The 24,940-nt window shown below is 44.1% G+C and overlaps 2 protein-coding genes and 1 long non-coding RNA gene across 18 annotated transcripts in view; 1 reads left to right on the forward strand and 2 right to left on the reverse strand.

Annotated features, from left to right (window-relative positions):
* Positions 1-12,712, reverse strand: part of LOC140910354 (uncharacterized) — a 27,301-nt gene extending 14,589 nt beyond the window's left edge. Inside the window, exons 1-2 of the long non-coding RNA XR_012158549.1 lie at positions 12,579-12,712; positions 12,422-12,453 (exon numbers count right to left, since the gene is read on the reverse strand). This is a non-coding gene — a long non-coding RNA (uncharacterized lncRNA). The remainder of the gene's footprint in view (positions 1-12,421; positions 12,454-12,578) is intronic.
* Positions 1-14,528, forward strand: part of MTUS2 (microtubule associated scaffold protein 2) — a 502,826-nt gene extending 488,298 nt beyond the window's left edge. For 8 of the 11 annotated variants that reach the window (XM_073340900.1, XM_073340910.1, XM_073340882.1 and 5 more), the window contains one exon: positions 4,497-11,574. In XM_073340900.1, the coding sequence (XP_073197001.1) occupies positions 4,497-4,713 (217 nt within the window). In that variant the 3' untranslated portion in view covers positions 4,714-11,574. Of the gene's footprint in view, positions 1-4,496; positions 11,575-11,772 lie in introns of those variants that run through there. The other 3 variants (XR_012158528.1, XM_073340921.1, XM_073340891.1) reach the window with 3 other exon arrangements.
* A 3,155-nt stretch (positions 14,529-17,683) lies between these two features.
* SLC7A1 (solute carrier family 7 member 1) overlaps positions 17,684-24,940 on the reverse strand; it is a 62,979-nt gene continuing 55,722 nt past the window's right edge. For 3 of the 6 annotated variants that reach the window (XM_073340963.1, XM_073340936.1, XM_073340947.1), the window contains one exon: positions 17,684-24,893. In XM_073340963.1, the coding sequence (XP_073197064.1) occupies positions 24,784-24,893 (110 nt within the window). In that variant the 3' untranslated portion in view covers positions 17,684-24,783. The remainder of the gene's footprint in view (positions 24,894-24,940) is intronic. The other 3 variants (XR_012158538.1, XR_012158532.1, XR_012158531.1) reach the window with 2 other exon arrangements.

Consider the following 24,940-nt stretch of genomic DNA (forward strand, 5'->3'; position numbering starts at 1 on the left):
CCCCTTGAGACCATTACTCCTTGTTCTGTCATCTGCTACCACTGAGAACAGTCTAGATCCATCCTCTTTGGAACCCCCTTTCAGGTAGTTGAAAGCAGCTATCAAATCCCCCTCATTCTTCTCTTCTGCAGACTAAACAATCCCAGTTCCCTCAGCCTCTCCTCATAAGTCATGTGCTCCAGCCCCCTAATCATTTTTGTTGCCCTCCGCTGGACTCTTTCCAATATTTCCACATCCTTCTTGTAGTGTGGGGCCCAAAACTGGACACAGTACTCCAGATGAGGCCTCACCAGTGCCGAACAGAGGGGAATGATCACGTCCCTCGATCTGCTGGCAATGCTCCTACAATGTCGTTAGTCTTCTTGGCAACAAGGGCACACTGTTGACTCATATCCAGCTTCTCATCCACTGTAGCCCCTAAATCCTTTGCTATAGAATGGGAATAGTAATCCTTCCTTCCCCCCACTCTGTGTCTGTCCTGGCTCTGTAAACTGTGAGCTCTTCAGGGGAGTGTGTCTTACCTCTGCTGATACAGTGACTAGTACAGTGGAGTCCTGATCTCAACTGGGGGGGTCTCTAGATGATACAAGAATAATAATTGGTTTCTTTTCCATAGCACCCATGACAAATCCTACTTGAAAGATGGAAAAGAGCTAGTTGGGGCATGTGTCTTCATAGGCAGCATGTGTATTGTTAATGTGCAATCACTTTGCATCTGTTCATACGCCATCAACACTGATAAATTTCAAATCAGCACTGATAAATTTTGCAGATGACACAAAAATTGGGGAAGTGGTAAATAATGAAGAGGACAGGTCACTGATTCAGAACAATCTGGATCACTCAGTAAGCTGGGTGCAAGCACACAGTGTGCATTTTAATACGACTAACTCCAAATGTATTCAGCTAGGAACAAAGAATGTAGGCCATCCTTACACAATGGGGGACTTTGTCTTGGAAAGCACAGACTCTGAAAAGGATTTCTGGGTTGTGGTGGATAATCAGCTGAATGTGAGCTCCCAGTGTGATGCTTTGGCCAAAAGAGCTAAGGCAATCCTGGGATCCATAAACAAGGGAATCACAAGTAGGAGTAGAGAGGTTATTTTACTTCTGTATTTGGCAGTGGTGCGACAGCTGCTGGAATTCTCTGTCAGTTCAGGAAGGATGGTGATAAATTGGAGAAGGTTCAGAGAAGATCCATGAGAATGATTAAAGGATTAGAAACCAATCCTTAGAAAATGATTAGAAACCAATCCAGTGGGGGAGGTTTAGGTTGGATATTAGGAAAAACTTTTTCACTAGGAGGGTGGTGAAACACTGGAATGCGTTACCTAGGGAGGTGGTAGAATCTCCTTCCTTAGAAGTTTTTAAGGTCAGGCTTGACAAAGCCCTGGCTGGGATGATTTAATTGGGGATTGGTCCTGCTTTGAGCAGGGGGTTGGACTAGATGACCTCCTGAGGTCCCTTCCAACCCTGATATTCTATGATTCTATAGTGACAGACTCAAGGAGCTCATCAGTCAATTTAGCCTAACAAAGGGAAGGTTAAGAGGTGACTTGATTACAGTCCATAAATACCTACATGGAGAACAAATATTTAATAATGAGCTCTTCAGACTGGAATTAAGGTGTAAATTGTTAACAGGGAGAGTAATTAACCATTGGAACAATTTATCAATGGTCCTGGTGGATTCTTTATCATTGGCAATTTTTTAAGTCAAGATTGGATATTTTTCTAAAAGATTTGCTCTGGGAATTATTTTGGGGAGGTTCTATGGCCTGTGCCATGCAGGAGGTCAGACTTGATGATCACAGTGGACCCTTCCGGCCTTGGAATCCATGATTCTGTGAATAAAATGACACAGGCAAGGCTGGCATAACGTGACCAAGCACGTGGCAGGGTTGCTGGAGTACGTGGCAAAACACAGGCAGCAGGAGCACTGTATTCTACCTAGGAGGGAAAAGCCACCTCAATCTCCAATGCAATGTGACGCTTGTTTCTCCTTGTGTCTGGTTACATGACATCATATGACACAGCAGAAACGGCGCTATCCTGACACAGCATGTGGGAGATGAAACAAGCAGTGTAACAAGCCAGGGCTCTTTTCCCTATCTGCATGCTAAAGCAGGTTGTCTTCTGAGGACATGTCTGTATTGCACAACCTATTCACAGATGCTTGGCTATGAAGGCACTATTCTACTCAAATGTCTCTCTAAATTACCTGTAGGTTGTGCATATAACTCACAGCCCTCCTCCCCGCCGCCAGCTCCGGTGTTTATTAGTGTCATAGAAGAGAGTATATTGGCTGACAGTCTACCAAGTTCACTGTAATACTGGATATCACCCTGTGTAGCTGGCAAGCAGTATTACATGTAAAAGAGGCTAATATGTTCTGAGGGCCTGATTCTCCAGCTGCTGCATGCGTATTTCTGCTTCTGAGGGCAGCCCCATTGCCTTCACTGGCTTTGAGAATCATTCACGGGAGTAAGATCTGTAGGGTTACTCCCTAAATGTGCTCAATGAGCATCCTGCTAAACTGTTCTCAGAAACCAGGCAGGCACATATTGGTTGGTTGTTGGCCTATCTGGGCTTGCATAAAAGCTTTACGGCCCACATTGCTGTGCGGTGGCAGGGGAAGAGGAAAGTAATACAGTCTTTTAAGAAAAATCAAAACCCCTCCCCCAAGCTGACCCTGAAAAAGGAGCCGTGTCAGAGACTCCATGAGGTCCCCTAAGAACTTCGCTGTTGCTGTGGATTTACAGGGCAGGTGCTCAGATACTGCAGTGATGGGCAGCAGTATAAAACAAATTCATGGGTAGATTGGTAGTCTCCTTAGACACACTCTCCTCTCGCAGCTCAGAGCATACATGGAAAAGTTAAAAAAGAGTTGGGTAGAAATCTCTCCAAAAATGTTCAGTTTGATATTTAATAAATGTTGTAAACATGAAGCCAAATTAATTTCTGAATAGAGCATGGGCAGCAAGTGAACCACCTATTTGGGGAGGCTAGCCCCTGGTCCCGCCCTGCCCCTGCTGGAGCCCCGAGATCCCCACCGTGGCCCTGGCTGCCCCCCTCAGCCCCGGACTGCCCGAGCACCCCTAGCCCCAGAGTGCCAGTTGGCGCAGCCTCAATGCCCTCAGTACCGGGCAGCGAGGCCCCAGCACCCCCATTGCCAGGTGGCGTGCCCCAGTGCCCCCATCCCAGCTCCGGAGATCCCGGCGGGTGGCCCCAGCACCCCCAGCCCCAGCACCCCCAGCCCCAGAGCACCTGGCGGCCAGCCCCAGCACCCCCGGTTCCAGAGAGCCCGGCGGGCGGCCCGAGCACCCCCAGCCCCAGAGTGCCTGGCAAGCGGCCCAAGCACCCCTAGCCCTGGAGTGCCAGGTGGTCATCCCCAGCATCAGGCGGCCTGAGCACCGGCCCCAGCCGCCCCGAGCCCCTGGCAGCAGGCCAGCCCTGCCTAGCCCCAGCCCCAACCCTGGCCCACGGGAGGGGAGAGCGGGAAGTAGGAGGGGCCTCAGGGCAGATCATGTGCAGGACCATGCCTGGCTGTTTGGGGAGGCTCAGCCTCCCCTGGCCTGCAATACCTGACATCCATGGCATTGAGCTAAGTGGCCCATTGTGCTCATGATCAGTGTTAGCTTGACCACCCTAGAGATTGAACATGTCCTATTCATTCACAGAAAAGGAACAGCATGTTACACAGTGCCCCACCAACATGCTTTAAGCCTGACCCGAAGGGAGCATCAATTTAGTCTTCATGATCTTTTCATCCTGGCTGCATATGCTGTGACTGCCATCAAGGATACCAGGAAGAGCCAATAGTAATTCGGGGAGTGTTTTGTTTTGCAGTGTGGACACCTGTCCACTAGGAATCAGACTAATTTTACCCGATATTTCATGTGGTCCTCCAAACACCCATTGGATGGCAACAACTTTGAGTCACTCCCAACCTAGACCTAATTCAGACCCCAGTGACAAAGACTTGAAAGGCTCCAATCCCATTGCGTGCCCCTGAGCCATCCAGTCCCGTCCCTGTTTCTGTGATTTGTTTAAAATTTATTGTTTTTTGTGTCATCTGGGAAAAATACACAATTCTAAAGTATTCAGAATAACTGATTTGCTTAATAACAAACTCAAGAGGGTTTTTCCTCACGCTCACATGCAGTACACCTGGTGTCGAAAATGAGAGCAAATGGAATACAAAGGGCCGGGAATTTTCTGTCAGGTTGCATTAGGTCACTGTGATCTGACTCAGCATCGTGCAATGGAAACACTGTGCCAGGAACTGCAGGTGTATTACCTGAAATACTCTGCTTGGCTTCATCAGGAGCGAATCATTGCTATGCCAGCATGGCTCTGGTATAAAGCTATCACAGGGGTTGACTTTAACAGCTGTGTGGGGTAGTGGCCTCAGCAGCTGTCATATTTGCTTTAATGACAGTCTAGCACTGTTTAGACTGGTGAAATGTTAACTGGTGCATTATTTCCCTCTGCAGGCAGTTATCTGAGGAAAATGCTAATCTTCAAGACTACGTGGAGAAAGAAACCAAGGAAAAGAAGAGGTTAAGCAGGACTAATGAAGAGCTACTCTGGAAGCTCCAGACAGCGGAGCCCATGAGCCCGGTTAAACTGTCTCCTACGTCTCCTACACCAATTTATCGCTGTTCATCAGGGCCTCCTACTCCCGCAAAAGTCAGCACGGTGCCAAGATGACCGCTCCACGCGGCTGCAGAAGTTAACTGGGCTTTTACACATTTTTCCAATCGGCTGAATGTGATCATCCAAGAAAGTATTACCAACCGTAGATACCCAGGGTTGGTTACTGCAAGCATGCTCTGTAGCTGCATAAGTGTAAGCTAGGCAGTGTACTATTATCAGTGTACTATTATCATAGAAGCTCCCGGTACTGGCACACTGATGTTGTAGAGTAGTATAACCAGTGTAGTCTGATGTGTAAACATTTTGCCATGGTTAGAGCCAAAAGAAAGAAAATCCTACTACTAATGGTTCATCAAAATGAACCTTTGCTGCAGTGTTTCAGGTTAGTTACAAACAGTACATGTTTTGAATATCTATATATGTATGTGTGTTTATATATATGTATGTATTCATCCTAAATAGGTGTATATATTGACACACGCAACATATATGGAGTTGAAGATGTTCTGAATTGCATTTTTTTATATTGTTGGATACACTACTAAGTGCTGATATATTTTCATTATGGTCAGCAGTTTTGTAACTTGTGCCTAAGACTTATAGCTAAATGAAATGCATTTCTGTCAAGCCTCCTAGGAATATTTCTACCCAAAATAGAAGAAAGTTACTTAGAAATAGAAGCGCCTTCCAAACTACCACCAAGTGGTACACTATATACCGTGAACACCAGCGACAATGAGATTCTAAAATAGTACTGCCTTCAAAACCATCACCTTCATACTCAATGCCAGATAAGGCCACGCATTCCAGTCTCCAATTTTCAATTATTATTAGCATCAATGTTGTGAGTGGATGTAGGATAGAGACCGAAACCCAGAGGGCTTTAGCACATTCCATACAGTTTATTTTAAAGAGTAACTCCATTTTACTCTCTCAAATCCTAGTTATCCTTTTTTTTTTTTTTTAACTGAACACTTTTGGAAGCACTCCGAATCTATAACAAATCCAGTCCCACATTATTTTGTTGCAAACCCTAGAAAGAAGGAAAAAAATATTTGCTGTGAGCTTGACATTTGGCCAAAAGCATTAAACCCCTAGTGGGATGTTCTAAGAATTTAGATCCAGTTTGCCTCAGGGTACAGGGGATCCTGCACATACTAGGCTCTTGTTTGCCCTTGTTAATGGCCAGGAGAACCCCAGGGAAGATCTATGGGGCTTCATGGATCCAGCTGAGGCCAGAATTTTGTCCCTCGACATATAACCCATATATTTTGAGGCCAAACTACCTTAAACCTCTGCTTTCCAGGCAAAATGCAAATACTCTTAGGTTTCCCTGTTATATTAACCCCCTTTGCTGCACCTGTTAACCATGCATGTGTTGCAGCGGTAACTTTCAGTGCAGTGCCTGTCTAGACCAGATGGAATGTCACACCATGCTGAGTGAACACGCTGGTTTCCCAGGGGTACAGCACCTCAAACAGCAGTTAGAATGAGAAGGGGTTAACAGTATTTGATCTGGATCCTGGGTACAGGAAGGGAACTGCACAAAGCCAGGCGAGGTCCTGTTGTCTTTGATGTTCTCTAAATGTGGGTCCCAGCATTTGTATCAGAATTGTTTGGATTAGACTGTGAAAGCATTTGATGTAGGCAGGGTAGGCGTGTGAGTCACCCACACAAAAGCAAAAACAATTTTTTAAATGATATGATGCTTTTATTTTCAGTTTGTCGCAAAGACCCTGCATTTTTTCCTGCCTATTCACAGAGCACGCTGTGTGCTCCAGGACCTGACCAAGTTACAGCCAGGATGTAAATACGTACAGAAAATATTCCAGGGTCATGAAGCAATGTGAAAGCGTTGTTGTCACAAGGTGGGTAAACAGCTAATGACGTGCATGGAAGCAGGCAGGAAGGCATTTACTCCAGCAAACATGCACATTGTTTGCACTTGAAATATGCTTCAGCTTTCCTGTGATGTATTCAGAATGCTCAGGCTGCAGCTTAGGTACAGCCAGCTTCAATTTAAGTGTCTTTGGCCCATCCCAAGGTGTAAAAATTAGGTTAATTTTTTTTTTTTAGAGAAATTTATTTTTGTAGCAGGTTTGCATGATATTATGATACTGAGTATGTTGAACATCTTATTAGACTAGACCAGGCCATATTTGACTAACACCATTGAAATACATGACTAGATTGTATGTGTTCAGCAAGTACACCCTGAAAGTAGGAGAGTTGTTAAAGAATAAAAACCACTATCACTATAATTTTAGTCACTTTCATACTGCACTTGCTCAATGCACAGGTACTCTGCAATACCTACTTCATTGTTATGTTCCAGTCTAGTGCAATGTGTTCTATTACAGTATGAGTTGTTACCGTGATGTTAATCTAAATTATCCCATGTGCTACTCACTAAAACGTTTTACTGTCCTGATCTGAGCTGACTAAGCCAGTCTGTTTTGCTTCGTCATTTCTGTTTACGGTGCTTTACTCATCCTTTTATCAGCTAAATGCACATGCAATGGATGCACATGCAATGGATGCTCCTAGCAATGAATTGGGAGTTGGGGCTTTAGTGGGTAGATTGGGCTGCCAGCGACCCCAACATCATTTGGTGTCGTTTCTATTCTCCCTGTCTTATAATAGTCATTTCCTGATGGTGTTTGACACTGGATGCTGATGCTTCTGTTCATGTGACTGCAGTTGGTTGTCCGGGGTTTCTCTTCCCCATTCCCTGTAGGGGGAAGCCACCTGGGATTTCTCTTCCTGGTTCCCTACAGGAGAGGGGGGAGCTGCCTGGGGCTTCCCCTCTCCCCCCTGCCAGAGCTGGGAAGCCTTGTCAATTTCACAGCTCAGCTATGAAATTGACAAGCCTGCCCAACTCCTGGCAGGGAGCTGGTGGGGAGGGGGGCCCGCTGGGGCTTCTCACCCTGGCTGGTGGCTGGGAGCAGGGTCTGAAGCCCTCCCCCCCACACACTCCAGCTTCTAGCCCAGGCTCTAAGTCAGGGGCGGGGTCCAGCCACCCAGCAGAGTGACACAGCTGAGCTCTAGCTGCCCAGCTTTCTTGTCAATTTCAGGGCTCCTGCCGTGAAATTGACAAGACAGCCAACAGTAGATGTAAGGGACGCAGTGTCTGTCACCCTAATTACACCAACATAAGCCTTACGCCTCTCGTGGGGGTGGAGTTATGATGTTGGTGTAGTAGGGCACTTACAGCAGTGGGAGGAAGGCTGTAGTGTAGACACTGACATAATTAGGTTGACGTAAGCTGCCTTATGTCGACTTAACTGTGTAGTATAGACCAGCCCTCAGTAGCAGTATTACCACTAGTGAGCCTTTCCCTGACAAGTGGTAAGCATATCACCCTCCAGTATAATCCATAAACCAAGCTTTTTTAAATGGCAGTGGAGAGCACTGCCCCTCTGTCATATAATCTTGTTTCCTAACCTAGCACCCATCCCCCCTCCTCTTTCCCTGCCCACACTTCCACTTACAAACGCTAACATCTGCTGGCATGAAGTGGTTGGTCAGGGAGATGTAACTGTCTGGCGCAAGAATGGCATTGAAGTGAATGCAGTAAGAGCCAAACCTGTTTTCCTTGTGCAACAGAATTCCCACTAAAATTTCACTGGGAGTCACAGGTGCACTAGGAAGCTAGTACCCAGGTCTGTAGGTTGAGGGAAAGATTTTGTTTTCAGGACCTGGGTTTGTTTACTGGCTGGACTTCAGGCAGCAACACATTTGTGGCTGACTTGGCTGATCTTTCATCTACCATCGTTAGGGTGTTGGCTGAAATGACAGGAACTGTACTGCGCTCTAGATAGGGTTTTAAAAAGCAGAAGCAGCAGGATTTTGATAACTCATCACTATCTATTCAGAGGAAAAGTCAGTGGGGGCCTATCCTCTATACCAAGCCATAAGAAAAGAGCAAATATGTTAGGGGGGAAATTTGCTCAGAGCCCTGTAAACTCATGTAAGACCCATGGAAGAGCTACTGGGTGAAGAGGGGCCAAGGACAGTCCTGCTGTACAGGAGTTCTTTATGCACACTGAAACTGTGGGTGCCCAGAGATCTGTGAGTCCATGGATTCAGTGACTCTAACAACCCTATTTTAGCCCTTGGGTTTAAATAGCAACCACAATGGGGCACTGCTACAGATCCCCAGGTTGCCTGTGGGCTGGGTTGGTAAGATGCATCGCCTCTAACTCCACAACACAGGCATCCGATGAAGAGAGCTATAGCTCACGAAAGCTTATGCTCAAATAAATTCGTTAGTCTCTAAGGTGCCACAAGTCCTCCTTTTCTTTTTGTGGATACAGACTAACACAGCTGCTACTCTGAATCCAGGAGAGATGAATCTCACCCTGTTACAGTAGCATTTCCTGATGGCATGAGTGCAGGCCTGCGGAAGACACTTGGGGAGGATTACAGTTTTTTGGCTGAATTTATCTATGTTTTGCAGCCAATGTAAATAGCAGGATTTTCAAGCACATAACTATGGTGCATCGTATGTCCTAGACCGTAACAATGTAGGGATTCACTGTCAAAACAAATGTCCTTATATTATACCAAAACAGCAGCAGGCTAGCAAAGCATTGTGATTGTAGCTGGAGTTCTCACCCTGTCAGCACATGCTCTTAATGTTGGTTAGCATGGGGCTGTTCATGCATTGTGCCTCAATACCAGAACAGTAAATGATCCACTTACAAATAAACCCTACCGGCTAGTGAAGGCTGAATAAGGATTGTGGGGAGAGGGACTATCTTTTACAAGGCAAGTGCTACTGAGACTTAATTATGGAGGAACCCTATCAATTCCTCCGCTTGGTCTCCTCATTAACCCACACTGTGAGAATACAAAGGCTGCCAAACCACTCTTTGATTTAGCCAGCCCTGTACCCACTAATCATTAGAGTTTCTGCATCTCTCAAAGGGCTACAGAGTGTATACTTTTCCTCCACAGCAAATGTCCACAAAGACAGCTATTTAGCTACTAAAAGTGACTTTATTGTTATATTGGAAGCCATCCAATAGAAAGTGAAATAACAATTTTACAATAAAGGAACCAGAATACATGCCTGAGCTTCATTGGGCTTTGTGGATGCTCAACAATTCTCCTAATCAGGCTAGTTTAACTTAGATGCTTAAGTGTGGGTTTTACTAACTTTAGGCATCCAGGTTTGAACATTTTGGCCTAAGTTTGTAATTCAATGCACATAATTATGGCTGTGCTATAAACCTCTGTAAAACCACATTTTATAATGGAAATGCCTTTAACTGTGGAAGGATACAATAAATCCCTCTTTTCCTCCACCTCCACTGCAAACTCAAACTGTCCAGTAGCTAAAGCAGAATTACCTTCACTTCTATAGGTCACTGGGTCCTGCTTTCATTAATACAACTAAGGCACAGGGCTAGCATCTGAAATGAGGTTCTGCCAAATGTTGCTGGGGGGGGAGAGGGTGGTCAGAAGTCAGGTTTTGGTTCAGTCCGTTTCTAGGACATAGCAAGGGGAAGTTGGCAAGAGTAGTCGGATTGCTCCCATTCATGGCACATCACTTGAGCACCAAGTTCGTGACTGGTTTATGAATAGCATTTGACTTTAGTTTTCATTTAGTTTGTAAGTATTGAGCAGGTGAAATGATCAGTGTTGGGCTCAGCAATGGGTAGGGCGGGGGGAGGGTGTGTGTGTAACGTTGGTGGCCCAGGGCCTGTAGGTAGCACACGTTATGTGATTATTCTTCCACTCCCTTTCCCTTACAGAGATGACTCAGCCAGGCAGGTCAATGATACTTGATTATTGCTATTACCTTTTAGATAGCAAAAGAGTGCAGGTGACATATACATAGGGAATAATTACTCCTGGGGACCATTGGATGTCACAGTTGCTCTATAAAAATACAACCGCAAGCTTATTTGGGGGCCTGGCCTTAAGCATATGTATTATCTCTACTGCAGCAGCACCCAAAGGACCCTATCAGACTGAAGGCTCCATTGCAGTTGCTGTACAAACACAAATTAAACCATGGCCTCTGCCCCAAGGATGGTCCCTGGAGAGAGTTTTTAAAGAGCCCATCTGCCCCCAACCACCTTCAAATTCCTCCCACCCAACAAGTGTCTTCCTCAGAAAGAATGAGCATATGAAGCAGGGCCTCCTTGAGACCACAGCCAGCTGGTGGGCAGCCTTACTTAGGGCTTGTCTACACTTCTGGCTAAATCAGCACTGCTGCAAGCGAATTAGCGGGTCAGGTGAAGACAAGCTAAGTCGATGGCATTGATGTCTGTACTCCACCTCCCCAAGAGGCGGAAGCTTAGTCGGTGGGCGAGCATCTGCCATTGACACAGAACTGTGTAGACACTGCTGTCAGTCTACGTAAGTTCCGTCAACTTCAATTACTTAACTGAAGTCGCATAACTTAGGTCGACTGACAGCTTTAGTGTAGACCAGCTATTAGAGGCAAATGATGAAAAAGAGTCAGAGAGCAACAAATTCTTTCTTGTCTCTTTTTTTCTTCACATCTGTCTGTGGGACATGAGCAGTGTTTGAATTCTTGCAACTAAGAAATTTACATAAATCAGATCAGTAGTTAAGTTCCTGCATTTCACTGAAATAATTTGCTTACGTTAAATCAGCAGGTACCTAATGGTTACGTTCATTTTTTGGCGAGAAAAACAAACTAACAAAATCAGGTATTTTATGTCTCTGCACTGATTGCATTTGTGTCCCATGGACACACTGGGGATCCTTCTGTAAAGTTTTTCCCACGCAGTAGGAGTTCTGTAGTCTGATTTAATACGTGGTTAATGAATTACAGGAAAAGTTTGTATTATTTCTGTTATGATGTACAGATGAGTGTAATATATTCCTGATAATAAATTCATGCTCCAGCAAAAATATGGATGGAAGCATGCAAACTGGTGTGTCTTGCTGTGTTTTCTTTATGGCTGTGTATGTGTGGCTGGAGGGAGAGCATGGGGGGAAATAGGTCTGGTTGATTAGGTACATGACTGCATTTCCCATGCTATAAATTAGATTAAAATCTTAATGACTAAATTTCTCCAAAGTCTAAATGCAGTAAATATATTTTCCTTATTCTTGATCCTCTCCTGAAATTAGGAACTGTACATGTGAAAGAGATGGGTGGCACTCACTCAAGAGACATGGATCCTGGGCAACATAATGGAGCAGCTGATATGGGACTCGATTGACAAAGAATTAAAGAAGGGTAATGTAATTAAGGCCAATCAGCATGAGTTTATGGAAAATAGATCCTGTCAAACTAACTTGATATCTGTTTTTGATTAGATTACTAGTTTGGTTGATAAAGGTGAGTGTAGATGGAATATACTTAGACTACTGTAAGACATTTAACACATGATATTTTAGTTCAAAAACTAGAAACATAAAATTAAGATGGCACACATAAAGTGGCTTAAAAGCTGGCTAACTGATAGATTTCACAATGTAATTGAAAATGGGGACTCATCATTCAACAGATGTGTTTCTAGTTGGGTCCTGCAGGGGTCAACCTTGGCCCTATGTTTATTTTCTTCCAGGTCATTAATAAAAATGTAAACTATCCTCACTAACAACATTTGCCGGTGACACAAAAATTGGGAGCACAGTAAATTATGAAGAGGATATGTCACTGATACCGCGCGATCTGGATCACTTGGTAACTTGGGTGCAAGCAAACAATATGCATTTTAATACGGCTAAACATAAATGTATTCCTCTAGGAACAAAGCATGTAGGCCATACTTACATGATGGGAGATTCTCCTGGGAAGCAGTGACTCTGAAAAAGATTGATGGATAATCAGCTGAACATGAGCTGCCAGTGCCATGCTGTGGCCAAAAGTGCTAATGCAATCCTGGGATGCATAGACAGGGGAATCTTGAGAAGTAGAGAGGTTATTTTACCTCTGGATTTAGCACTGGCGTGACCGCTGCTGGAATACTGTGTCCAGTTCTGGTGCCCACAATTTAGGAAGGCTGTTAATAAATTGGAGAGGGTTCAGAAAAGAGCCAGGAGAATGATGAAATAATTAGAAACCATTCCTTATACTGATAAACTCAAGGAGCTCAATCTATTTAGCTTAACAAAATAGTTACGCTGTGACTTGATCACAGTCTATATGTGCCTATATGGGGAACAAATACTTTTCAGTCTCGCAGAGAATGCTCCAATGGCTGGAAGGTGAAGTTAGGCTGGAAATATGTTGTATATTTTTAGCAGTGAGAGTAATTAACCATTGGAAGAACTTACACAAGGTCCTGGTGGATTTTCCATCACTGCCAATTTTCAAAACAAGCTGGGAGGTTTTTCTGAAAGCTCTGCTCTAGGAATTATTGTGGAGCAGTTCTGTGACCTCTGTTATGCAAGAGGGCAAACTAGATGATCACAGTTGTTCCCTGCTGGCCTTGGAATCTGTGACCCTATGAGTTAGTCAGAGCCTTACAATGACTTCTATAGGAGTTTAGACTTCCTGGACATGTCCATTATCTAGCAGGATAAAGCCTTTAGACAATATGACATATATTCCCAATGCTAATTCTCCTATAGTTTGCTAGTGCAAAGAAACACACAGGGAACCTGCACTTACTGGACTCAGTCACCTTAAATTAGGATTGCCTGACACTTATCATCATAAGAAAGGCCCTATTTTCGCGTATAACTTTGCTGAACAACCATTTCAGGCTGTAATTTTGCATGCCCGATTGGCTGCCTGCAGATGAAATTCTTTGAAAATGTCAGCAAAACTGCTCAGCCATTTCACAGACTGAGATTACGGGAACCTATGTTGCTTGCAAATGTTAAAAAAATTCTTACAATCTTTTAACTGAGAAGCTCTAGCACCTCTGTGCTTTGAAATTTGGCAGTGGTGCCGGGGATGTGCCTTTTCCATTCCCTGTGAAAATTTGCCAGAATGTAGCCAATTTATAAGCCTCTGAACATCTGTTTTCACATATTTAATAGAGACTTGTTAGCAAGGAGGAAAAGGAGGTGGGCCTGGTGAGGGAGAGAGATTGGGATGACCAGCTGGGGGGAACTGGGATGTGGGATTGAGGAGGACAGGGGATAGAAGAGGGCAGGGGGAGACTGGGACAAGGACAGACAGGCTGGAGGGGCTAGCAGCAGAAGGACCACTACAATACAATCTCATAGCTTGGAAGAGAACCCAGGGGTCCTGCACCACTTGCCTCCTGTTAGCAAATACTTGTGACACTCACTGGCAAAGTGCATGTCTCATCCTGCCTCTAAAGCAACAAATGCAGCCACCGTGGCCACATGTGGCCACCAGGGGCTTTTCTTGCAGCCATAGCCTCCTGGGCTCTGATTTGGTTCCCCTGCCTTGGTTTTGGTTGCTGGGGCCACCAGCAGGATTTGGGACCTGGCCCTGCCCCCCTCTGGACACACCTGGGCACAACGCTGGAGGAGCAGGCAGCAGGTGAGTTTCCCACCTTCCCAGGAGCAGTGGGGCTCAGGCTTTGGGCTTCAGCCCCAGGCTCCAGCCTTATGGCTTTAGGCTCTGTCCCTGTGCCCCATCCTCCAGCCGCAGGGCTTCGGGCTATGGCTCCCAACTGCCTCCCCCACCCACCTCTGGCCCCTGCTGCCTCCCCGACCCTCCATCCTGTTCTCACTGTCAGGTGACATTGTAAATAAGAAACAGGCAGCGTTATCTCCCGTAAATGTAAACAAACTTATTTGTCTTAGCAATTGGCTGAACAAGAAGTAGGACTGAGTGGACTTGTAGGCTCTGAAGTTTTACATTGTTTTATATTTGTAGTTACATAAAAAAATCTACATGTCGAAGTTACATTTTCATGATAAAGAGATTGCACTACAGTACTTCTACGAGATGAATTGAAAAATACGATTTTTTGTATCTTTTTATAGTGCAAATATTTGTAATCAAAACTAATATAAAGTGAGCACTGTACTCTTTGTATTCTGTGTTGTAATTGAAATCAATAGATTTGAAAATGTAGAAAAACATCCAAAAATATTTAAAATACATTTAAATTGGTATTCTGGTACTGTTTAACAATGCGCTTAAAACTGCGATTAATCGCAACTATTTTTTTTTAGTCTTGTGATTAATTGCAATTAATTGTTTTAATCAGTTGACCATCTGAATGATAACCTACTACTGCTATCAGTTACTGAAGTGACAGAGGTCTGTGCTGTGGGTCAAAGGTTCTAACCCTACTGCTGAACCACGTGGTGTTAATATGGGTCCACATCATGGAATTTCTATTTGTGTGGTTTGTGTTTGTTTTCAGTTCACGTTTATAAAATTTAGACAATTATATTTACAAAAGTTACATTAAAAGCCCCCCCCCCACCCTTGCCTGATTCAGTGCACTTGATGGCCCATGCTCTGGGAATTGAGCAGGTTTGTGTCATAAAGGAGGCTGTTGTCTGCAGGACCCCCTGATTCATTTGTTGCAGAAGTTAGAAGGTCTGTAGTGAATGAGGCAGGAAACTGCAGGAGAAAGGATGGGCTCATGGTTAAGACAATTGAATGGTGGCCTGGAGAACTGGCTTCTATCCCTGTCTCTGCCAGTGAGCTCCTTATACCAAACTTAAGGAAGTGTAGCGTAGTGATTAGTTCATTGGACTAGGATGCAGGAAACCTGGGTTCAACTCCTAGCTTTAGCACTGGTTTTTGGGTGACCTCGGGCAAGTTATTTCACCTCCCTATGCCTCAGTTTTCCCATCTATAAAATGGGAATAATAGTACTGCCCTCCTTTTTAAAGCACTTTGAGATCCACAGGTGAAAAGTGTTGTATAAGAGCTAGGAATTATTATTGGTTGTTCCTTATTTCCTGGGTAACCAACTTTTGAGCCACTTAGACTGCTAAATACTTTTGAGGCTCTGGGGCCAAGTCCACGCTGAGGTGCCACTGACATTTGCATAGCTGTCACCTACTCCAGTCCCCGTAGGGGAATGGAAGTTGCCACTGGTCAGCATTTGCAAAATTGAGCTGCCCAGGAGCTGTGGGATATATGTAATTAGGGTTCAGGCACAGTCCGGCTGAAACCCCACAGCCCCCAAACTGAGATTCTCAAGCTAAGTGGGGGTAATATCTTTCTCACCAGTGGGGCTCAGCCCTAATCATGCCTAACACCTGCCACCTGTCAGACCCCACAGCAGGCAGGCCACCCCTAGGTTTAAGGGCAGCATGTCATCCACACGAAAATGGAGGCACAGGGTGAGCAGGAGCAAAGTAACAAGCATGAGCAGGAGACAGATTGTTTCAACTGCTGAGGCATGGGCTGCCTTCATGGCTGTCCTGACTACAGTGCTTAACTCCAGGAGAGGGCTCATGGCTGAGGTTCCCACATGGAGCAATGCACTGAGCCATGTGCACAAAGTCAGCCACCAATCAGGCAGCTGCTGCTGGCTTCCGAGAACCCCTTTCTGAGGCACCTGTTTCTCCCCAGGCACTTTACAGGGAAGCTGGTCAGGGAGCTCAGGGCTGGGAATGCCACTGGGTGGCAGAGCACCTCGATGTTGCAACACTTAAGTACATGTAAGGCTCTAGGCCCTGGTGCCTGAGCTGCAGAAGTGCTGAACCCTCGCAGCTGCAACTGAAGTCAATGGGAGCTGTGTTTGAAGATACACAGTGCTACATAATGCCACATACTCTGAGCAATCAGGGTTCAGGTGTCTCAAATTGGGGATGAAAAATTACCGGACAGTCTGACCTTAAACTCTTGGTGCCTTTGTTTCCCATCTGTAAAATGGGAATAATACAGGGATGTTGTGCAGATAAATTCATGAATATTTGTGATGCACACAGATACTGTAATGATAAGCACTATAGAAAAACTCATGAGGAAATTAATACCGGTGGTTGAATGGGGTGCAGTGAACAAGGCATGGGTGCCACACCTCTAATGGAGCTAAAACGAAATATTAAATAGCTGCTGGTTAAGTGAGCAATGGCCATCCAGAGCACTGAGTGAAGCAGGGGACCTGTAGAAAAAAACTGTATGGGATGAATTAAAGACTGTACCATAATTCATATGCACAAGGGGGATGAACTAAGGTTGCATGGGCAGCCTTCATTCTGGCATTTCTTAACTTTTGAGTTCTTGACTTTGCATTCTTTTAATGGAGTTCATAGAATATCAGGGTTGGAAGGGACCTCAGGAGGTCATCTAGTGCAACCCCCTGCTCAAAGCAGGACCAATCCCCAATTTTTGCCCCAGATCCCTAAATGGCCCCCTCAAGGGTTGAACTCACAACCCTGGGTTTAGCAGGCCAATGCTCAGACCACTAAGCTATCCCTTCCCCCATTATGTAATATATAGGTGAGATCAAAAAGAGAAGGTTTCTGTGAGGCACTTGAGTGGTTCATGATGTGACTGAAAAATGCAAAAATAGAAAGGAAATAGTAGGGAAGGAAAAAAAAAGCTTATTACTGCAGTTTTGGGGGTCATATAAGCACTTAGACAAATAATACCAAGGAGAGTGCAATACATAATTCTTGGCACATTATATAGACCTTATCAGCCAAAGTACTCTACAAAAGTGGGTGAGCATCAGTAACTTCCACTGGCTCATGGATTAGTAAACACAAAGAAGTTAAGGGCCAATCCTTAGGAGTGGAGGAGTGCCTCACTAGAAGTACAGGGCCCTGAGCAACTCACAGGAGCAGGGCCTTACACTAATAAAAATGGACCCACCCTAGGACAACTGCACCCCAAAAATCTTAAAGACTGTGAAGTAATAAGAGAAATAGGAAAGTCTTTGTCAGGCCCAATTAAATGAAGATGCAGCTTCTGGATTGTTGCTAGAGCAGTTAAGAAAGGAGAATCTATTAAACTACAGACCGGTCAACAGTTGAGGAGAAAGATCCCAGGAGTGTGGGTAAGGGACAGAATTATATTGGGAATCAGATTAACAATAGACTTCTGAAGGATGGATTTATACACGTAAGACCATGTCTGACAGATCTGGTGAAACAAGTGGGAATATAAAAACCAGAATGGAAAATAAGGATGAATCAGTAATTTGTCTGAATTTCATGAAAACATTTTAATACTGTGCCATTTAATTACAAGTCGATTTCCAAAGTCAAAAAGCACAGTCCAGGGGAGATTTATTTACAGTGTTGTCTGTTGAAAAGTGTCTGTCTGCCCATGCTGTGCTCTGGGTGAAAGTTTCACATTTTTAAAACGTAATTCTATGGTCTAAACAGTACACAGTTTAAAAAAGAATTTATAACGAAACAACCAAACCCCACACAGAGACAAAAACTAGATTTGCAGAGCTAGGACTAGGAGTCTAACCATTTATCATAATTGTAAGAAATTCTGAGAAATCATTAGAAATATTGAACAACCCAAACAACAGAAACGTATGTACATTTTGATGAATAAAAAAAGTAGGTAAACTCTTCCATGGCTTCTTGGTCAGTAAAAGCAACTTCACCGAAGAAACCCCCCCCGTTTTGGGTAGGTTTGTGATACATAAAACAACCCAAAGTTGTCGTCAGTCTTTGTGCTCCTACGATCAGTTGAAGCTGAAAGGCACAATGTAAACACGTGTCACAGCCATCCCATCATCTGGAAACACCGATGTTACTATGCCAAAGACTTGCTGTAAGTTATCAGTGGGGAAAAAATGCCCTATTGCTTAGAAGTTTCCACGTCTTGGCCTAACCTCACTTCTTGGAGCATGAGCTAAGAGCAAATACCCTGAGGAAACCGTGGCTTGGAGTTTCATAACAAGCGCATTCTTACACCATTTGGTTTCCAGTTTGGTTATCAGACATGTTTAATATGATAAAAATCAGCTAGTAACTGACTAAACATGAAGGGTTCAGAAAACAACAGAGGCCTTTTCATGTCCCTTCTCTCCATGTCAAATGCCTGGAAGTTTTTGTATGATACATTTGTGTATGTAACATGCTCTGAACCCCATTCGTCATTAAAAGCAGTGAATTATCTACCCCTCCCACTGCTGAAACAGGAATAGTGTGAATAGGGGCAAACCTTTAAAATTGCATCAGGCATCATGGTTACAGTGACGAAATGCTGAACAGAACATGGCTTCTCATACCAGCACGTCAATAAACATTCCACTAGAAATTCCAACTATCCTGGTAAAACAGAGTCCCCTCCTTTATGCCTATGAAGTGCCTACCACCCATGCCTCCCCCAACTATTCCATCCCACCATAATCAAATACACACAAAAATAGACATTATTTGTACACAATTCTGCCTTTACACGATTTCAATAAGACTTGGGTAATGCAGTTAAAAAACTAGAACGTGCTTTTGGATCTTCCGACAGTCCCCCCAAGTCTGGGAACGCATCACCCAGCTACCCTGTCAATAGCATGTGTGCAAGCAAAGAATGATGAGAGTCCACAGAAGGCAGTGTTAAAATAAATTCTACAGCAAGGGTGAACTGCAACCTTGCACAAAAATGCACCTCTTAAAAAAACTTAACACAAGTGGTGCCAAGTCTCTAGGGGCTTCTACTTGAGTGGGAGGCTGGGGATGGGGTTGAATTTCATCCAAGTGAATGATGTACCAAATCTGTGGCACTCTCCAGTCCAGTGAAGTATATCCTGATGTGGATTTGACAGTTGGGTGGTGGGGAGCGGGAAATACTATTGCACTTACATGACACCCCCCCACTCCAGTAGCCTCAAACACATCAGAGTTTTGGCTTCAACTAAGAAACGGCCACCCACTGGCTTCCAATGAGTAGGAGGATGCAGTGAGTTGTAAAGAGGAAGTCATGGGGCCCCTAATGCAGGTGTGGTCAGTAAACCCACATCTACAATGGAGAACAAAAGGGATTTTTTAAAACAACACACTTAACACGAAGTACATTTTTGGCTAAAAAGGATTTAGACGTTTCACTGAAACGTCCCAGTAAATATATGTCCAATAATCAAGCTCATGATGCTGAAAGTGTATCCACCTCAAGGCCTAAGAAACAAATATGCTCTTGTGCTAAAGGGGATAGCAGCCACTCTCTTAAAATAGAAGACTGGCTCAATATTCATTCTGAAGTGAAGGCGAGAGAGAAACCAGCAGACCTCTCTGCTAGTAAGCACATTGGTGTGCTTGGAACACATTCCCCGTGCATAGGATTGGAAGGATCAGGTTTTGATTGTCTTGATTACTTTTGACAGATGATACGGGTGAGCATTTCTCACTGTCTTTTTCAGTGTTCATGAGTGGAAATTTTTGTACTAACAGGAATTAAAAAATTTTAAATCAAGGCACTATTTGTATAAACTGTAGTGACCGATTGTCCAAAATATAACCATAATAGTTCACATTGCTGTCTGTTAATTGAACTGACAGCAACAGAGGAGGAAGATAGATATCTACAAGAGCAACATATCATATGATATGTTCTTAACTTTCCCTCTCTGTACATTTTTTATTGTTAGTGATGGAATTTCTTTTCACCCATTTCAGCAAAAGGGCAAAAATGACAGTTGTAAACATTTGCTAATTAAAACCTAACCTTTCCAACACTAACTCTAAACAGATGGTCACTAAAACCAGCAAAACAGAGCACTGAAGCCATTTGGGACTTCAGTCTGCTAACCATCTGCAGAGTTTTCATCATGGATCCATCCCTCCTTGCACTGAAGTCAATGGGTCACATTCATCCCTGGAAGAAAGTTCATCCGTCCAACTCACCAGGGATGAATTTAGCCAAATAAGTTAACGGACATTTTGTCACTGACTTCAACAGAAACAATCAAATCGTCTATCTGCCTTTCCTTCAAAAGATAGTTGAAGACCCACCCCGGAAATCATCTGAAAATTTACTTGCGATAGTTTTTGAAGCAAGCTGATGTTTTATTTTTCTAAATTTTTCCACTGCATTTTTTTAAATCAGTAGTTTTCAAAAGTGATTTATTTTTTAATTTGGAAAAAAAAAATCCCACTAAGCAACTAAGGTGATCAATCAATAGTGGCAAGTAAGAAATAAAAATCAACAACTCAGGATGATAAAGACTGCAAAGAGTAACAAGAAGAAATCAGCACCTCAACACATACATGAGGAACTCAACAGTAATGGAAAACAAAGAGGAAAAATGAAGACAAAACCCAACAGGTTGCATTTTTCATTTACCATTTTCAAAGAAAAAATATTTTTAAAAAAATCTAATAGGTTTCGCACATAAAAATACCTCTTTTTGAAACAGACCATTTTTTGACCTAAGTTTTCATTTGAAAAATGTTAAGAGGCTCTAGTGACTATACCTAAAAATAAACATCTACAGGTCTCCCTTCCCTCAGATATGTATGAGCAAATAGAGTTCAAATGAGATCAAATTCCTGAGGGAAGAGGCTGCCTTGAAAATTCCGACTGGCCACATTTGCCACGGCCTCTCCTTTGAAAAAAAGTGGCCAATTCTTCTTGCTTTCGTTATCCCAAAGAAGGCATCATTTCTACACCCAACTCTATATACAGAGAAAAGCTCTGGCAGCTATACAAAATACTCTTATAAACATAGGATAATTACTGAACTATTTACAAAAAGCAGCTCAACTCAATGCAGGCATGTTCTTCACAATAGCAAGATTACAGCAGTATTTGCATGTCTTCCCTGATACGCAGCTTGAGCTATGGTACATTTGGACATCAGAGGGGGAAAAAAGGGCTTCATATATTTAGCACAATCAGTGTCATGATCCTAGAAAGTTTTTGGTGGAACTTTGCCTTTCAACTTGTGAAAGAGAACTTTGGACATGTGTACATAAGAGATAATTTAACTGCCGGTTATAATTAAATAGGATTTTTTTTCCTCTGAACTTTCTCACAGAAAAGGAAATGAAAGAAAAATGATCTCCCACCAAAAATTTCCTTTTTCTTCTAAGTGCTGCTATTTTCGACACTTTATGTGTAATTCGCTGAGCTAAAGCAGTGGAACATGAAGACCAAGCAGGTCCCAAAGACGACAAAAAATGCAAGACAAAAAAAAATAAGTTAACATTTATCAAAACATTTTTACAGCAAGCAATCTGCCTAAATTTAAATAGTTTTCCTTTCAAAACGCACCTTTCAGCCAGCGCTCACCCCTTTCAGATAGTCATGCAGTGCTAAATTTAACAACTGCTTAAAAGCTGTAGCCCAAGTTGAAGAAAGCACTTAGCTGTTTTTGGTACCACAGGAAACGTTCCCTTCTCTGACATCAGTGGTTTTCTCTGACATCAGTGCTTTTTTTGAGCATGTGAAATGTACTAAGAGTGTCTCCGTTTAGGATAAAAGGATGAGAACTGCACAGTCTGACATTCTTCCTTCTCGCTTGAGTGGAACTCTTGGAATTTCACATGTCTGAGGAAAGAAGAGACCTGACCGACAGTCAAGAGGCATTGTATAGCTCCAAGAGTAGGACGTGGTCTTTATTTCGTACAATACGCAGCACATGGAACAGTGTTAAAATGATCCGTGTGTTACTGAAGTCCCACCAACTGTTATCACTGAAATGGCACTAGACAAATTCTGAACCTATGGCAGATCAGCAGTGTCCTACAAAAAAGGGCTATGGGTTAAATTCACTCCTGTGCAGAAAGCCAGGACAAAGTCTCTACACCAGGGGTCTCCAAACTATGGCCCGTGGGCCGGATCCTGCCTGGGGCTTCCATTTGTCTGGCCCTCCAACCAACAAGGGACAAGCGAACAGCTGAGTAGGCATGCCGAGCAGCCAAGGGGAGGGGCCGCCGGCAGCAGCTCGCACCGGGGGAGGGGGTCTCAGCTGAGCTGTGCGGAGGGGTGAGTGCCCCCAGCAGCCAGTGTCCGCCCAAAAGGGGAGCCAACTTAGGGGAGAGTTGCTGCTGCAGCTGAGCAGACACGGACCCCTGCCTTAGAGTAAAAATACAAGCCAGATGCTTAATTACATCTCCAATAAATGGAGCAAAAAAGATAGAAATTAACAAATTTCATAATGGTTAAATTTTAACTACAGCACTAATAGAACCAAACAGTCCCAACCAACAATGGGAACCTGGAGCTTCTCTTACCAAAGTGCAGCCAAACTTTCAGTCCTGTGTCATTTTCTCCAGCAGAGCAGGCATGCCGAGCAGGCACAGGGAGAAGGGAGCAGGCCCAGGGCAGAGCAGACCCAAAAAGGGGAGCCTGATTTACAATTTAAAGCAATACTGACAATTTTTTTAACGGTTTTGCATATATTTCATTTCTTTCACAGTCGCTTCGGCCCGCGAAGCCCCTTCAAAAAGCTAATAGGCCCTCGGCTCATAAAGTTTGGAGACCGCTGCTCTACACCATTTAAGCCCTACTTGGTGTAACAGGTGGAAGGATGGTCAAGTGGTTAGGTCACTAGCGGGAGACCTGGGTTCTATTCCATGCTGCATGCCAAACTGCCTGTATGGTCTTTGGGACAGCTACACTGTGAGCTGGGGGTTTGCTTCTCAGCTTGAGGAGCCATACCTGTGGCTAGCTCTCAGTATAGCTGAAGTGGCAGGAGGTGCTAGCTGCCTGAATACAATCCCATGCAAAACCCTAGGCACATCCTTTGGGTGACTAACCCCTCACACCGCTGTAGCTACATTCAGGCTAGCACATGGGTGTCTCCTGGAGCTGCTGGGAATCACAGCCCCAGCTTGAGGTATAAACAGGTACAGGTTTAGAATCCACTCTGGGGATAACATAGGGGCATTATAAGGACCAACACATTAAAGTTTGTGGAGTGCTCAGACATTATAGTAATGGGGCCCTTATAGATACCTGAGATACCTAGACAGAGCTCTGCTCAGGGTGGGAGAGAAGACTTTCACCATAAGGAATTGTCCACTCCTGGAAAGTTTTTTCAGCAAAAGCAAAGGAGTGAATGTAACCCGATATAATTACACAAGTATAACTCCTGTGGGGACACACTTACTCTGGCATAGGAGTCCCTTTTTTTCATTTTAGTGTACATTGCTTGGGAAGGGATGTAAGCACAACCAAAAAGAGTCACTTGTATAACAGAATAAGCGTGTCCACACACTGGGTTTAACTGCTTACACTTACCAGCGTTGATCAGGCCTTTCAGCTTACCTCAGCCTTGCTGGGCAGGAGGTGCCATGCTCCATTGTGTGAATGGCTAAGGGGACATTTTACATTGCACACGGGGGTTGCTTGGGAGAGCTGGCAGGAGCCAGGAGAGTCTCAGATACTGTCCCCCACAGAATTTTGAGTACCGTGAGACTCTTTTGTGCGTCATTTTCTACAGGCTTCAACCTGTTGTGCCCATTGAAGTCAAAAGCAAACTCCCAGGGTCAGCTTCTCTTCTAACTCTGACGGGCATAAATCAGGACTATCTCCATTGACTTTAACGGAGGGCTCTTTGGAGACACCTGCGCCTAGCACCACTGAACTACTTACACCGAGCAGATTTACAGCTACAGCTGGAGCCCCTTTAGTGAGCGATGGGGTCTGTTATTCACAGAAGCATTTGTCTGTATTAGCTGCATGAAGGAAAAGGGAATTCAGCCTAAGAGCAGCTCCCCTAAACATCATGGCAAAGCTGCATTTTAAAGTATACAAGTACCTATTCAGAAGTTAAATACAATTAAAATAAAGCCACTGGATGCTTTTCTTTAACATGTAACTCACTGTAGGCACTTCGTAACCAGATGGGAGATTATTTTTGGTGAGAGGCTTTTTTTTTTTTTTTTGTGATACAGCCCACATCACTTGATCCAAGGATCTGATCTAGGAACGACATTAGCATTGCAGAGTCTGCTCCATTTACAAACAAGTACCTAGGGAGTTAATTCACAGGGCTACTGAAAGAAGGACTTTCAGGAGGCCTAGTCTAATAGCAGCATTGAAGGTTAACTGGCACACAGAGGAGCGGTTTTCTTTCTATACATTTAAAATAGAAGAGAGAGCGAGCGCCGGCAGCCTCAGGGAACAGTGTTGTTGGGTGTATGCCAGAGGTGCGGCGTTTTTCTTGGGATCCCTTTTAACTGCATCATCAAAGTAAAGCGAGCTTCAAGTTGCAGCAAGCAGGGCTGGGAATCCCATGCTCTGCTGCACGCATTGACTGAGGAAGTAGTTCAGGGTCCCCGAGATGAAGCTTCCTCATCTGAAGCGACAGTTGGGTTGCTTGTCAGCCGAACACGCTATCATTTACCGCTGTCCGAGTTGGTGTCCGTGTTTCTTTCTGGATCTGACGGTGCTGAATATGGAGCTTCCACGCTGTGCCCCATTCCATATGCAAAGTAAATGATAAAGCCTGTGGGAGCGAAGGTGGGGAAACGTCAGCACTATAACCAAGCAAAA

The sequence above is a fragment of the Lepidochelys kempii genome, chromosome 1 (genome assembly GCF_965140265.1).
Source record: "Lepidochelys kempii isolate rLepKem1 chromosome 1, rLepKem1.hap2, whole genome shotgun sequence".
Classification (NCBI taxonomy): domain Eukaryota; kingdom Metazoa; phylum Chordata; order Testudines; family Cheloniidae; genus Lepidochelys; species Lepidochelys kempii.